Source organism: Miscanthus floridulus, chromosome 9 (genome assembly GCF_019320115.1).
Source record: "Miscanthus floridulus cultivar M001 chromosome 9, ASM1932011v1, whole genome shotgun sequence".
Taxonomy (NCBI): Eukaryota; Viridiplantae; Streptophyta; class Magnoliopsida; order Poales; family Poaceae; genus Miscanthus; species Miscanthus floridulus.
In genome coordinates, this window is record NC_089588.1 from 77,452,715 (window position 1) to 77,467,350 (window position 14,636).

A 14,636-nucleotide genomic window follows, 5' to 3' on the forward strand; every position below is an offset into this window, starting at 1 on the left:
CTCTAGCCTCCGCTACTCGCGTATCTACGCCCCAACAACCGTGTGACGGGTCGTGGGATAACCGCGTCCGATAATGGATTGTACCTATTTTCTGACAGCTTTAAAAATTATGATTTTTTTTGGCAATATTATGTCTTTTGTTTGAGATCAACAAAAGAAAAAAAATGAATTTTTTTTGGAGATATCTGGTCTTTTGTTTTAGATCAACAAAAGAAAAAAAATCAAAAGAGGTATAAGAACTAACCTATAGAAATGAACGGAAGTCCACCTCAGTCTTTTTTTTACTGAAGTCCACCTCAATCACGCTATCCATTTTGACATGATTTAGAGCATCTCCTACAGACTCTCTATCCCACCCACACTCGCTAAAAGTCAGCAAAATCATGCTCCAACAGCCTCGTCATGCTCCAATTTGCCGAGCACGCTATTCCGCACTTCTCAGTCGGTAGAAGAAGCGAGCCAGAATCGCTCGCCATCAGAGCTGGCAAGGCCTTCCCGCACACTTCTCCCGCGTGGGCCCCTCTATTGCCACACGCATGCGTCCATGGGTAGGGATGAAAACGGATCGATATGGACGGATATCACCAATATTACATTTGTTTTTATATTTCTGACCGGATTCGGATTCGAATACGGATAATGTCAACTATGTCGGATAGGATATGATTGGATATCGACATCATAAATATGCGATTTGAGTATTCGGATACGAATACGGTATCGGATGTTGGATATCCGGACTCGGATACGGACAGATCTCAACCCCTCTAAACAGATTCGGTTTCGAATACGGTCGAAAAATATCCATACCGTTTTCATCCCTATCCACGGGAGTAGAGTTTTGGCAACACGTGGAGTCAAAACTGTTGTAAAATATTCAGACTCTATCTCAGAAGGAAAGAAGACAAAGGCAGTGGCGGACCTATGATTTTTGCATAGGGTATGCGCCACAAAAAAAATCTTATACAATTCGGTAAACCATTTACAATTCGGTAAAACCATATTATAATTCGGTAAAACGACGTCAAATCTTAATATAAATTGTTCAAATGAAATACAAATACTTCAAAATATAACAATAGGAGACTTACAATATTACTTGTTTATCCACCGTTTTCTCAATGACATGAATGTCTCCATTATATCATCTTCATTAACTTGGAAGAAAATATACCGCTCAATAAATGTGACTAGACAATCATCCAAAACAGTATCACCTATCTTATTCCTTGACTTTGTTTTCACTATAACCAATGCAGAAAATACCCTTTCAACACTCATAGTTGCCACTGGTAAAAGCAATATCAATTTGAGAAGCAAGTACACCATATCATACACTTTATGCCTCTTTGTTTCAATAAGCTTAACTGAGAGATCAACAATGTTGTCTAGACCTTGGAAGCTAGCATCTTGTCGCATGTCATCAATATAATTATCAAGTTGTAATTCAAGTTTTAACAAATCATTGTTGGAGAAGTCCTTAGGATAAAATTCAGCCAATCTACGTACCTTCTGTGCATCAAAAGAAGCAAAGGAGTTGGAAGGACTGAAGGTTGGCATACAAGAGAGTAGCTCCATATTGATCTCATCAAACCGATTATCAAGCTCTTGACTAATTTGATCAATGACACCAATGTATACTTCTCTTCGAAAATGGTCATCATTTATTTGGTTTCAGGCACGAGCATACCATGCTGATTTTTCATAAGGCACATAAGCACCATCCATAGCAGGAACTTCAACACCATGTTTAATACAAAAAGAAGTGACCTTCTGAAGAAAATTATCCCAACCATTAGACCTCAACTCCTGCATTCTGCTCTTTGCCACATTAACAAGTGGGATTGCATTAAGAATATCTTGATCCCTTCTCTGCAAGCACTCAGATAACTCATTTGTATATCCAAGAATAACATACATTAAGTGCACAAAGAAAATAAACTCAAAGGTTTCAAATGCTCCAAGCACAAAATGTATCTTTGTCCAATCTTCCTTATATGCATTATCAGCACCAAGTTCAATGAGCACATCATGAATTGAGGAATATATAGTGATGATGCTACATATAGTTTTGTAATAAGAGCCCCACCGAGTGTCACCAGGCCTAGGCAAACCCATCTCTTGATTTAATCCACTCCTTGATTCAAGCTCACCACACTCTAGTGCTTTCTTGACATTCTCAAGCCTAGCATTTCGAATCATATCATGACGCTTACAAGAAACCACAACAATGTTCAACAAGATAGATACTTGATCAAAAAAAGTCTTACAGTCAGTATTTCCTTTGGCAATAGCAACAAAAACTAGTTGGAGTTGATGTGCAAAGCAATGAATATAATAAGCGGAAGGTGATTCTTGCATGATTAAAGTTTTGAGCCCTTTAATATCTCCTTTCATATTGCTAGCCCTATCATAACCTTGACCTCTAATCTGTTGCATACTCAATCCATTACTAACAAGTAAAACTTCAATTGCTTTCTTAAGTGACAAAGAGGTAGTATCATCTACATGAACAACTCCAATAAAGTGCTCACATGGTCTTCCAAGTTTATCAACATAACGCAGGCAAAGAGCTAGTTGTTCTTTATGTGATATATCACTAGACTCATCAGCTAAAATTGCATAGGGCTCATCACCAAGTTCCTCAATTATTTTCTTTCTAGTTTCTATGGCACAACAGTGAATAATTTACTTTTGTATCTTTTGGCTAGTCAAAGTGCAATTACCTGGTGCATTGTTCAAGACATACTTGTTCACTTCTTCACTATTTCCTGCAAGAAACTTTAAAAGTTCAATGAATTTGCCTTTGTTGCTAGACTCTTCACTTTCATCATGTCCACGAAATGCAATTCTTGATGCAAAAGAAACTTGATACATCTAAGTGAATATGTCAATCTTTTCTTGTAAAGACGAAGCTCCTCCTCACTCCACTTGTCAATGTTATAATCAATTGCTACCTTGGGATTCATAAAACCAATGTACCTCTCTTGAGCTGCTTTATGTGCCCTAGAACCAGAATGTTTGAGAAGTGTTGTGTTTCCTATATTCCAATTATTCCATCCATCAACAATAAAAGTTTTTGACCCACTGCCCTTGTTGAACAAGTAGCATATGAAGCAAAATGCAGAATCCTTCTTGACACTATATTTAAGCCACTCATAATTATACTACCATTGTATACTGAATCGACGAGGTACGCCTCCAATGTTTCGGTATGAAAAATCATGTATATAACGTTTGCAAGCACCTTTAGTAATATATGCTCTACGGATTGCATCTTGATCATTAACAGGATAATCTTCAATGGGCAGCCTTTCACCTGGATCATATGGTAGGCGATTGATGTCATACGCCGACGGCTTTGATGCGGGCGGTGGCAGTGATGCTAGCGGGGGCGAGGGCAAATGATCTGCAATTTCTTCAACTTGTACTCTATCTTCTTGATTCTGCTCTTCCATAATATTTTCATCCAGAGGTGGGTCAATAGCAGCCACCTTCTTTGCTGCTTTCTGAAAAAGGGATCGAATGTCTTCATTTCTTTTCATAATTCAAGACTCAAGAGTTCTGTGGAAAAAACACTCGCCAATTAGCAAAACTAACGATTGGAAGAAACCTGGAACTGAGGAAGGACGGGGATGGACGGGGAGTATCACCAGAGGAACTGAGGAAGGACTAGTGATCAGTCCTGCAGGCGATGGCGGCAGTCTAGGGCTCCAGGCCAGGCGAAGCGACGAGCGATGCCGATTCGCTGATGGCAGCAGTCCAGACTCGATGGGGCGACGGGATCGATGGTTGTCCAGGCGACGCGCTATCCAACCTGCCTTCGATCGATTTGGAGCTGGGCCGGCCCAGCTACATGCGCACGGGAGGGAATCCGCTCCGCGTGACCACGTCAGTTGAGAACAGGTCACCCTCGGCCACCCTACATGCAGTATGTAGGAGCCACGAACAACCACGTCCGCCTCATGGTGGTGCTGAGACAGGGAAAAGGGAGAAGGATTATGGTTTTGGCTGTAGCCGTCCCATGTTGGCAAAGCGGATTGTCATGGGCCGAGCAAAAGAAAGCTTACACGGCTGGGCCGGAATAGCCCGTATCGAATTCGTTCATGTGAAAAATTCCAAGAAAATTAGAAAGGCCTCATAAATCTGAAGTTTTATGAATAGGCTTATGTTTCATGAAGAAATTAAGCTTTTGGCACATACTCCTGTAGAGTATCCCAGTAATTTCTGGGAATTACGGAATTAGGGTGTCTTTGAATATAACACCTCTAAAAATTCAGTTTTTACAACAGTTTTCTGAATAATTAACCTAGATCCTCTGTTTATGCGTATTTATTATATTTCTTATACCCATGTATAAGAGTTTGTATACAACATTAAATCTGCAATTTAGTTGTTATTTTCTAGCTTTATTTTTCTAAATTAAATGATAGAATTAATTCTAAAAATTTTCTAGGCTTTGAATTTAGTTCTAAAAAATGCTAGCGCAATATCATTATGAATTGTTTACCATGTAATTATAAGAATGAAATCTTGAATGATTACACTAGAAATATGGTATAAGGTATATGAGCTCTCTATAAATCCTGCAGACCTTAGACTTATCACCTTTGAGAGTCTCATATTTGTTTTTCCTAGCATAATGAATTTTTGGATGAATGAATGGTTGGTATTAATTCTGAAAATTTGTATATACCATAATCCTGAAAAATGCTAGGATGCTTCTAAGAGTATTTTGTATAACCATCCGCTATCTTTTTGCACTTTGCCACTTGTTTACATGCTTTAAACTCATATGCACATGATAATTCCGGTATTAATAATATATGCATACCTTCATGATGAAGGAATATCTTGGATTTGTCCTGAATGATAGAATTATATAGCATTGTCATTTATTAAATCCTAGTAGAATATTCTACTACCACTGAAGTGGAGTGGACATTAAGCATTATAGTCCATATATTACTCTCAAAGAATGAGTATGTGACCAAGCTAAATTCCGAAGGTCTTATGGGACTCACTAAATGATAAATTCTAGAAGATATCCTACATTATGATTGCATAATGCCAGAAATATTGAAAATTGAATTTTCAAGCTATATGATCATATGGGATATAATGCTGCTCTATAAATAAATACAATAAGCTTGAAGCTCTGTGATTAAAAGTCATAGACTACGAGATGGTAAATAAGACTTTGTCTAATTCCAGAAGAAATATTTCTTGGAATAGAAACACCAAGAGCATTGAAGTACTAGAAGTATTCAAATTTATCATCCATTATTACTCAAATAGAAGTTGGGTTAAAATTTTTAGACAACATTATGAATTAGTATATATGACTTGCATATGTTGTACTCCTAGAAGGATCATGATTACATATCATAATTATGAAGTAGAGCATGCATTAAGCTGCTAAATGTCATGCTAAGACATGTAAGAGCGGATAAGAATTAGAATATTTAAGTTTTTCTTGAAGAAGAATGTCGGTGTTTCGAGTCACTGACTAGTAAATTTCTAGACTGCGCGTCTGGCTCAGATGGTGTGCTCGGAGAACACAAAGGTTTATACTGGTTCATGCGGAACATCCATACATCTAGTTCGCTGCTGCTCATGTAATCAGCACTTGGTTTGCAATAGGGGTTACAAATAGGCGAGAGAGAGAGAGAGAGTCCTAAGTCTCTGGTGGAAGGAGTGAACGGGTGCTAAGGGCTCGCTTGCCGCTTAGCCATGTGTTGTTGTGTGAAGACGTGCCCCCTCCGTGGGGCGCCCTGCTTCCCCTTTTATAGGCGAAGGGAAAACATAGGTTACAGAGGATGAAAAAGGAGAAAAATAAGAGAGAGAAGGCCTCTAGGGTCACTGGGTCCTTCTTCTCCCTCATGCGGGTCCCGTCCATTCTGTAGATCTCGACAAGGATGGCTCCACGTCGTGGCCCTATTCATCACTGGTGCCATGCGTAGACGTCATCTGCCGGTCATGGTGTTTCACTCCGTCCTAGAGGAAGGCTTGGTGAACTGACGTGCATGTCAGCGTCCGTATGAGGATTAGGCAGAACAACACCGACACGCTCGACAATGTTCTTGATGTGAACCCCGAGGTATGGCCCATCATGGCCACAAGTTACATCGAGGCATGCCCGCCTCTTCCGTTGTGTCAAAGTTTTAACTCAGACCCATACGCTTTGACCTGGAGTGGTTGACGGACGTATGGGTCCCCGTCGAGTGAGATAGAAACCGCGCCCATGGTATTGGGCGGCATGGGGCCTTTTTTTGAGGGGTCAGGCGAGACAGAGCCCGCACCCAAGGGGTCGGGTGAGCTAGAGCCAACACCCTTGGGGTTGGGCAAGACGGAGACTACACCCAAGGGGTTGGGCGAGATAGAACCCCACACCCAAGTGGTCCGGCGAGATGGAGCCCACACCCAAGGAGTCATACGAGACTGAGCCCCGCACCCAAGGGGTCAGCGAGACAGAGCCCGCAGCCTCGAGGTCGAGCGATACCTTTTAATATGTCTCAAGCCATCCAGGGAATACTCCGTTATTATGGGCGCTAACTTTCTTGCTTTGGGTATCCCTAATATCGATACCCGACAGTAGCCCCTGAGCCTACGGAGGAGTAGAATACTCCTGTGGAGGCTTTTCCGGACGGGAGGACTCTAAGGGCATTGGCCTTCTTTTGTAGCCCACAGCATGTCCTGGTAGGATGGGATTCCCTTTTGTCATGATCGGACTTCTTAGGGGCATGTGATCGCAGGATTTGGAGGGTCAGAAAAGATTTCTCTTGATTCTGACCCCTCCCTCGGATCTGAGCCATCGTCCTGCGACCGCATATTTGGTCTCCTTGTGAGTCCAACTTCCCTCGAGCCCCCACGCATTGTAGGGGTCCAGTCGAGGGGTCAGCTCATCTTTGTGATCACCATCCCTCAAGCATTTTTTTGATAAAATGGAGGGGCTAAGCTGTGCCATGTTTTTTCTCGATGGACGAAACGAGGTGCTCAGTGAGCTGTTAATGGGCTAGTCCGAGTGGGGCCCTGGCTTCCCATTCATAGGAGCCTGGCTTGGGTTAGCTAGTGACCAACTCCAGATTCTTAGCGGCCAATCCATATAGTTCTCAGGTCCATTCGACCGGTCCCAAGGGCTCTCTGCCTTTCTTCGAGGAAAAACCATGAATTGTAAACCGACCTAGACTCGAACGTGGGCCGGGATACCCGTGGCGCTCGTGCGGCTAGGTACTGGCCGCTAGTGAGCCTATCCCTTTCCACCCCTCAAACTCCAAGGCCTAAATGGGCCATGGGAGTGTTTTTAGCTCCATATCCCTACTTACCTGCGATAGTTCTTGGCCCATCGACTGGGCAAACCGTGATATGGCAAGGGACGCGCTTCGCTTTGGCGTTCACCGATCATTCATGATCGCTCGTGAACATTGATCTAGCAACGATGAGCCAAGGCTTTGTGCTCGTCTACACCGACACCAAGCTAGACGACATCAAGAAGGCGGTGGCCCCCTGGCATATGACCTTTCTATAAATATAGAAGATTAGAACATCCCCCGAGGGGTTAGTTTAGTCAAATAGGTCAGGCGGCGTATTTGTAATAAACGGACAAGTTCTAGCCCTTTTGTTTCCTTTAAACAAACTTGTTCTTTTGTTTTGGTTGAATAAATTTGTTCTTTCTCCCTTTTTATGTGTAAAACATTAATGCGGTCCGACCCTTTCCATAGTTAAGGCTATAAAGCTCGGGGCACGGTGAACAAGCTCTGATCACGCTGGTGAGCAAAAATGCCGTAGCAGCTGGGGCGTAGGTTTCTTGCAGTCCGATCAGTTTTACTCAGCGTTTGCTTCCGCAACCCTTGCTTCTTGATCTTCACATGAGAAAGGGTCGGGCATAGAGAATGTCTGCCGTATAGATATACTCTTATTAGCCTCCGAGTGAGGCCCAACCCCTTGCCATTGCTGGGGTCGGGTGTCACTAAAGATCAAGAAGACAATAGCAAAACCAATAAGAGAAAGCGTTTTTCATTTAAGAAACACTATTCTTAATTTTTGTAAGTACATGCATGGATTAGGGGTAAAAGCGATGTAGCTATTCGATGTTTCATGCGTTGATGAAGACATCACCATCGATGGTCTTGAGCTTATTGGTGCCTGGTCGGAGCACCTCCGCAACGACGTACGGTCCCTCCCACGATGGAGAGAGCTTGTGGTGGTTCTTGTTGCTCTGGACGAAGTAGAGCACTAGGTCCCCGACATTGAAGGCCCGACCCCGCACCAGATGACTTTGGTACCAGTGCAGCGCCTACTGGTACTTAGCCAAGCGAAGGAGGGCAATGTCACGCGCCTCGTCGAGCTGATCCATCGTGTCCTCAAGGGACATCTCAGCTCCTTGCTTATTGTACGCCCTGAGCCTCGGTGCTCCATAGTCGAGGTTGCTCGGGAGGATGGCCTCAGAACCATAGACCATGAAGAAAGGTGTGTAGCCGGTGGCCCAGCTAGGGGTTGTCCTTAGGCTTCAGAGCACCATGGGGAGCTCCGTGACCCATTGTCCGCTGAACTTGTTCAACCGGTTGAAGATCATAGGCTTAAGGCCTTGTAGGACCATACCGTTTGCACGCTCGACCTACCTGTTCATGCGGGGGTGCACCACGGTGGCCCAATCTACCGGATGTGATAATCATTGCAGAATTGGAGGAACTTTTTTCTAGTGAATTGCGTGCCATTGTCCATGATGATGGAGTTTGGGACTCCAAAACGATGGACAATGTTGAGGAAGAACAACACAGCTTGCTCAAACTTGATCATGGAGATCGAGCGAGCCTCTATCCACTTTGTAAACTTGTCTACGGTGACAAGCATGTGCGTATAGCCCCCGGGCGCTCTTTTGAGAGGCCCGACCATATCGAGCCCTCAAACCGTGAATAGCCTTGTGATGGGGATCGTTTGGAGCACTTGGGCCAGCAGCTGATTCTACCAAGCATAGTGTTGACACCCTTTGTAGATTTGTACAACCTGTTCAGCGTCGGCTACTGTCGCCAGATAGGAACCGCTTCATGAGGACACAGTCCTTGTACATGTGCTTGATGGGGAAGGCATGGTTCGGTCATGGTCCTTCAAGCAGCTTCTTAAAAGTGGTCGGGGGTTCCCTCGGTGGGCTTCCGACCCCCTTGCGGTTGGTAGCGGCCATGAGTGAGCTCTCACGCCGCTGCTTATTCTTCTTCTTGGTGGGGTGGTTGGAGGTGGCCTCACCAGTGTCCTCATCTCGCTTCGCCTTGCCCTTGATCGCTTAGACCACTTTCTTGCCTGAGGCATGGCTAGTGGTGATGTCGAGGAGCTCCTTGGTGGTTCGTAGGCCCTTGCGTCCTAGCTTGTGAACCAGGGACTCACAGGTGATCCTGGACAAGAAGGCTCCTATGATGTCAGTGTCGGCGATGCTGGGCAGTTTGTTGCATTGTCAGGAGAAGCATCGGATGTACTCACATAGAGTCTCTCTAGACTTCTATTGATAGTTCTTGAGATTCCATGGGTTCCAAGGACGTGCGTATGTGCCCTGAAAGTTTTCCACGAAGATCTCTTTTTGGTCCGCCCAACTTTGGATTCGGTTGGGCAGAAGGTGTTTCAACCACGTTCGCGCCGAATTGGCCAGGAACAATGGAAGGTTGTGGATAATGAAACTGTCACTATCCACTCCACTGGCTTAGCAAGCAAGCTAATAATCATCGAGCCATAGTTTAGGGTTCGTTTCCCTAGAGTATTTCAAGATGTTGGTCAGCGATCGGTACAGCGGTGGAAAGATGACGTTGAGGATGTGTCGGCCAAAGGCCTGAGGTGTTGTCAGGTTGGGTCTCAGGCTTCTGTCCTTGTCTCTATAATAGTGTCCACCACGATGAGGGTGGTAGCCATGGCTAGCCTCCTCCCTCTCATTGCCGCAGGAACGCCTACGGGCATCCAGGGTGTTGCGTGCATCACGGTGGAGGTCAAGACGCTCATGCACCGGGGCCACGGCGTGTGGCCTATCGCCGCATTGTGCCTGGTGGACTGACACATCCTTGTTGGGTTGCTCTGAGGGTGTGCGCTGGCTGGCGTTGAGCTCATGTCATTGGGACAGCATGCTCTTGGCCTGCTGCGCCACCGCACGCTTGAGTAGCGTGTGAATCTCAAGATGGGCCCATCGATCTTCGGGTGTCGCAAGCTCAGGAAGCCCTCAGAGCAAGGCTGTCATGGCTGCTATGTTCTGGCTCGCCCGATGAAAGGTCCTAATATGGCTAGAGGGGGGTGAATAGCCTATTTAAAAAACTACAAACCAACTAGAGCAATTTGATTAGTATGACAAATAGCGAAAAGCAAACTTGCTCTAGCTCTACAAGAGTTGCAACCCACCTATCCAACAGTTCTAGTTACTATGATCACTAGACACACAATTTACTAAGTCACTACTCACTAAGAGCTCTCACACTTGCTACACTAAAGAGCTCCACTAGATGAACTTAGGCTACAAAGCAAGCTCTTAATTCTAGCTACACTAAAGAGCTTACTACTAGTAGTTTGCGGGTATATAAATGAGTAGGTAAGGTGTTTGTACCACCATATAGAGGAGTGAACCAATCACAAGATGAATACTAAATCAATCACCGGGAGAATACCAAAGGGCAAGAGACAACCAATTTTTTCCCGAGGTTCACGTGCTTGCCAACACACTATGTCCCCGTTGTGTCGACCAACACTTGGTGGTTCGATGGCTAAGAGGTGTTGCATGAACCTTGTCCACACAATTGGACACCGCAAGAACATACCCACAAGTGAGGTAACTCAATAACATGAGCAATCCACTAGGGTTACCTTTCGGCACTTTGTCGAGGAAGGCACAAGTCCCCTCACAATCATTGGAGATGGTCACGAACAATCACCAACTCATGCCAATCCTCCTCTGCTACACCAAACCATCTAGGCGGTGGCAACCACCAAGAGCAACAAGTGAATCCTACAGCGAAACACGAATACCAAGTGCCTCTAGATGCAATCACTCAAGCAATGCACTTGGATTCTCTCCCAATCTCACAAAGATGTTGAATCAATGATGGAGATGAGTGGGAGGGCTTTGGTTAAGCTCACAAAGTTGCTATGTCAATACAAATGGCCAAGAGAGTGAGCTTGAGCCAGCCATAGGGCTTAAATAGAGAGCCCCCATGAATAGAGTCGTTGGCTCTCTGTTCACTGAAAATTCGGGGCAACCGAACACGCTGCTCAGATCAACCGAACGTAGGACCCCAACGTCCAGTCGCATGATGCACACCACATGGACCCATGCTTCAAATACTGATCACTTGATCTCACCGATCATCAGTATATTTAAGTTATGATCGGACGTGCTGCTCAAAGTGACCGGACGTAGGACCCCAGCATCCGGTCGTTTCCAATAAGGTTCCACTCATGACCGAACGTGTCCAGTCATACCTAATTGGACTCACCCAGCGTCCGGTCACTCACCGTCTCCTCTGTGCGCCGTCACATCAGCATGACCGGATGCTGAATAGTGTTCAGCCAAAGCCCGATCGCTTGCGTCCGGTCAAGAGACCGATGGTGGCCTTCATTGCATGCCACTGACCAGACACAGGACCCCACCGTCCGGTCACTGCATGACCAGCGTCCGATGCACTCTGTGAAACCCTGTCTTTTTTGTACAGGATGCCGATGGCACCGTCAAACTGTCCGCCGGTGAAGTTTTGAACCCTTGCTCCCAAGTGCTAAACACAATGTGTATCACCTTTGTGCATGTGTGTTAGCATATTTTCACAAATGTTTTCAAGGGTGTTAGCACTCCACTAGATTCTAAATGCATATGCAATGAGTTAGAGCATCTAGTAGCACTTTGATAACCGCATTTCGATAGGAGTTTTACCCCTCTTAATAGTACATCTATCGATCCTAAATGTGATCACACTCTCTAAGTGTCTCGATCACTAAACCAAAAAGCTCCTATCAATTTCACCTTTACCTTGAGCCTTTTGTTTCTCTTTCTCCTTTTCCAAGTCCAAGCATTTGATCATCACCATGCCATCACCATCATCATGTCATGATCTTCACATGCTTGATCACTTGGAGTAGTGCTACCTATCTCATAATCACTTTGATAAACTAGGCTAGTACTTAGGGTTTTATCAATTCACCAAAACCAAACTAGAGCTTTCATCTGGGCAAAATACGGGAGGCCCCTGTCGTCCTCGACGATCCTCTAGTTCACCTCACGGGCCCTAGCGCACGTGCGCCCGCCATCTCCTCGACGTGCGATCTCCTGCTCGAGCTCTTCATGTTCTTGCTTGAGCTAGAGTCGTGCCTCCTCGATCTCTTGGTGTTGGGCCTTTAGTTGTTCCATCCTCACATGAGGATAGGCCCCTACATCTTCCTCGACCTCATCATCGAGGCCGTCTAGCAGGGTAGCCCCTCCGTTGTGGACGCTTTTGCCATGTCCCTCAGGGGTACCTACCATAAAGCATTCTCATGAGGGATGATAGCTCCCCCTGCTAGAGTCAGAGTTGGAGGATGGCTCTGAGTCTCCCGCGAGAAGGTCGTGGAAAGATTCCATGATATATTCTATCATCCCTACAAACTCATCATTTGTAGGGGACGAGTGGATGTGTTGTGCCGTGAGGTGGCCAGCGGTCCTTCTACATTGTGCAAGCCGAACGGGAATGCCACCGAGGCACCCCGGGTGAAGTGTTTTGGGGAGAGTGGCTCCCCTCTGGCGAGCTGTGTCATGACATTGGCGAATGAGAAGGTGAGGTAGCGCAGGTCCTCCCGGGACAGTCGGAGTCCCAGGATAGCATCGAACTGGCGCTCAAGCCTCCCGTAGTTGAAGCCGAGGAGCTAGTCGCCCCCGGGGTCATGGGCCTCTGGCATGTGCAGCTGTAGCTCCTCAAATGCCTCGTCGATCATGTCGAGGCCAGTGGAATGGAGAGGCTAGGCGGCAGCAGGAGCCTACGTCAGCTCTCCCTCCATCGTGATGATGAAGTCCAGGTTCTAGAAGTGCACGTGCGTGCTTGGGTCCCAGCTGATGACATGGCTAGCCATCTAAGGCCTGGTGTGGACATCGAGACGTGCAAAAGGCCCCTACCTAGCGTGCCAACTATCGGTGTTTTGAGTCACTGACTAGTAAATTTCTAGATTACATGTCTGGCTCGGATGGTGTGCTCTGAGAACACAAGGGTTTATACTGGTTCGAGCAGAACGTCCCCACGTCTAGTTTGCTACTGCTCGTGTTACTGGCACTTGGTTTGCAGTAGGGGTTATAAACAGGCAAGAGAGGGAGAGGGTCCCAAGTCTCGGGTGGAAGGAGTGAACAGGTGCTGAGAGCTCGCTTGCCGCTTAGTCATGTGCTATTGTATGAAGACGTGCCCCCTCCGTGGGGCACCCTGCTTCTCCTTTTATAGGCAAAGGGAAAACACAGGTTACATAGGAGGAAAAAGTAGACAAATGAGAGAGAGAGAGAGAAGGCCTCTAGGGTCGCCGGGTCCTTCTCCCTCATGTGGGTCCTGCCGATTCTGTAGATGTTGATAGGGACGGCTCCATGTCATGGCCCTATTCGTCACTGATTCCATGCGCAGACGTCATCTGCCGGTCATGGTGTTTCACTTCGTCCCGACAGAAGGTGTGGTAAACTAACGCGCCTGTCAGCGTCCGTACGAGGATTAGGCAGAACAACACCAGCATGCCCGACACTATTCTTGATGTGAACTCCCAGGTATGGCCCATCATGGCCATGGGTTCCATCGAGGCATGCCCGCCTCTTTTGTGGTGTTAGAGTTTTGACTCAGGTCCATACGCTTGGACCTAGAGTGGTAGGCAGCGGTATGGGTCCCTGTCAAGCGAGACGGAAACCGTGCCCACGGGGTCTGGTGGCATGGGGCCTTTGCCTGAGGGGTTGAGCGAGATGGAGCCCGCACCCTTGGGTCAGGCAAGACAGAGACCACACCCAAGGGGTCGGGCGAGACGGAGCCCGCACCCAAGGGGTCGGACGAGATGGAGCCCCGTGCCTAAGGGATCGGGCGAGATGGAGCCCACGGCCTCGAGGTCAGGTGAGACCTTTCAATACATCTTGAGTCATCTAGGGAAGTTAAACGTGGGCGCTAAGTTCCTTGCTTTGGGTATCCCTAATATCGATACCCGACAAAGAACTTAAATCATATGCTTAGATACTTGTATTGTCTTTAAACTTATACTATATAGAAGTATTAGTATAGTAGCAGTGGTACATTAAGTTTTAATTCCCGTTGAATTAAGTGGTTAATGGTTAATTTATTAGCTTGAAGACTAATACAGAACATTTAATATTCTCAGTTGCAATTATTACTTGAAGTAACATGTGTTAATTCCTCATGGAATAAATTAGATTTATATGTTTCACATATAAATAGTTGCCTATTTTTCCCTATTTAAATAAGTTTTGCATCAATTGTATCCACAAAGAAGCCTCAGTTAACCATGATGGTTACAGTTCTTTGTGCACTACTACCATGGAGGTAGAAGGGAAACTGAAGTTCCTAGAAGCACATGAACAATTGGGCTATACTGGCATATTAACTGGTCTTTAAAGGATCAATTTAGCCAAGAATTGTATAATCCTAAAACTAAGTATTTAATAATTT

The 14,636-nt window shown here is 45.7% G+C and overlaps 1 protein-coding gene across 1 annotated transcript; it reads right to left on the reverse strand.

Annotated features, from left to right (window-relative positions):
- Window positions 1-1,095: 1,095 nt before the first annotated feature.
- LOC136480114 (uncharacterized) lies at window positions 1,096-7,346 on the reverse strand. Its single transcript, XM_066477763.1, has 7 exons — window positions 7,326-7,346; window positions 3,248-3,509; window positions 2,727-2,771; window positions 2,418-2,612; window positions 2,251-2,303; window positions 1,691-1,872; window positions 1,096-1,546 (listed from the first exon to the last, which is right to left on the reverse strand). The coding sequence occupies exons 1-7, from the start codon at window positions 7,344-7,346 to the stop codon at window positions 1,096-1,098; spliced, it is 1,209 nt and encodes a 402-aa protein (XP_066333860.1).
- Between the last annotated feature and the right edge of the window lie 7,290 nt (window positions 7,347-14,636).

Excerpts from the sequence above, each read along its gene's own strand:
- LOC136480114 (XM_066477763.1), bottom strand. The coding sequence starts at position 7,346 with ATGGGCCAAGAACTATCGCAG. Across the intron at positions 3,510-7,325 it reads TGGGCCAAGAACTATCGCAG|AAAGCAGCAAAGAAGGTGGC; the intron begins GTAAGTAGGGAT and ends TCCCTTTTTCAG. Across the intron at positions 1,873-2,250 it reads GTAAGACTTTTTTTGATCAA|AGAAGGGATCAAGATATTCT; the intron begins GTATCTATCTTG and ends GAGTGCTTGCAG.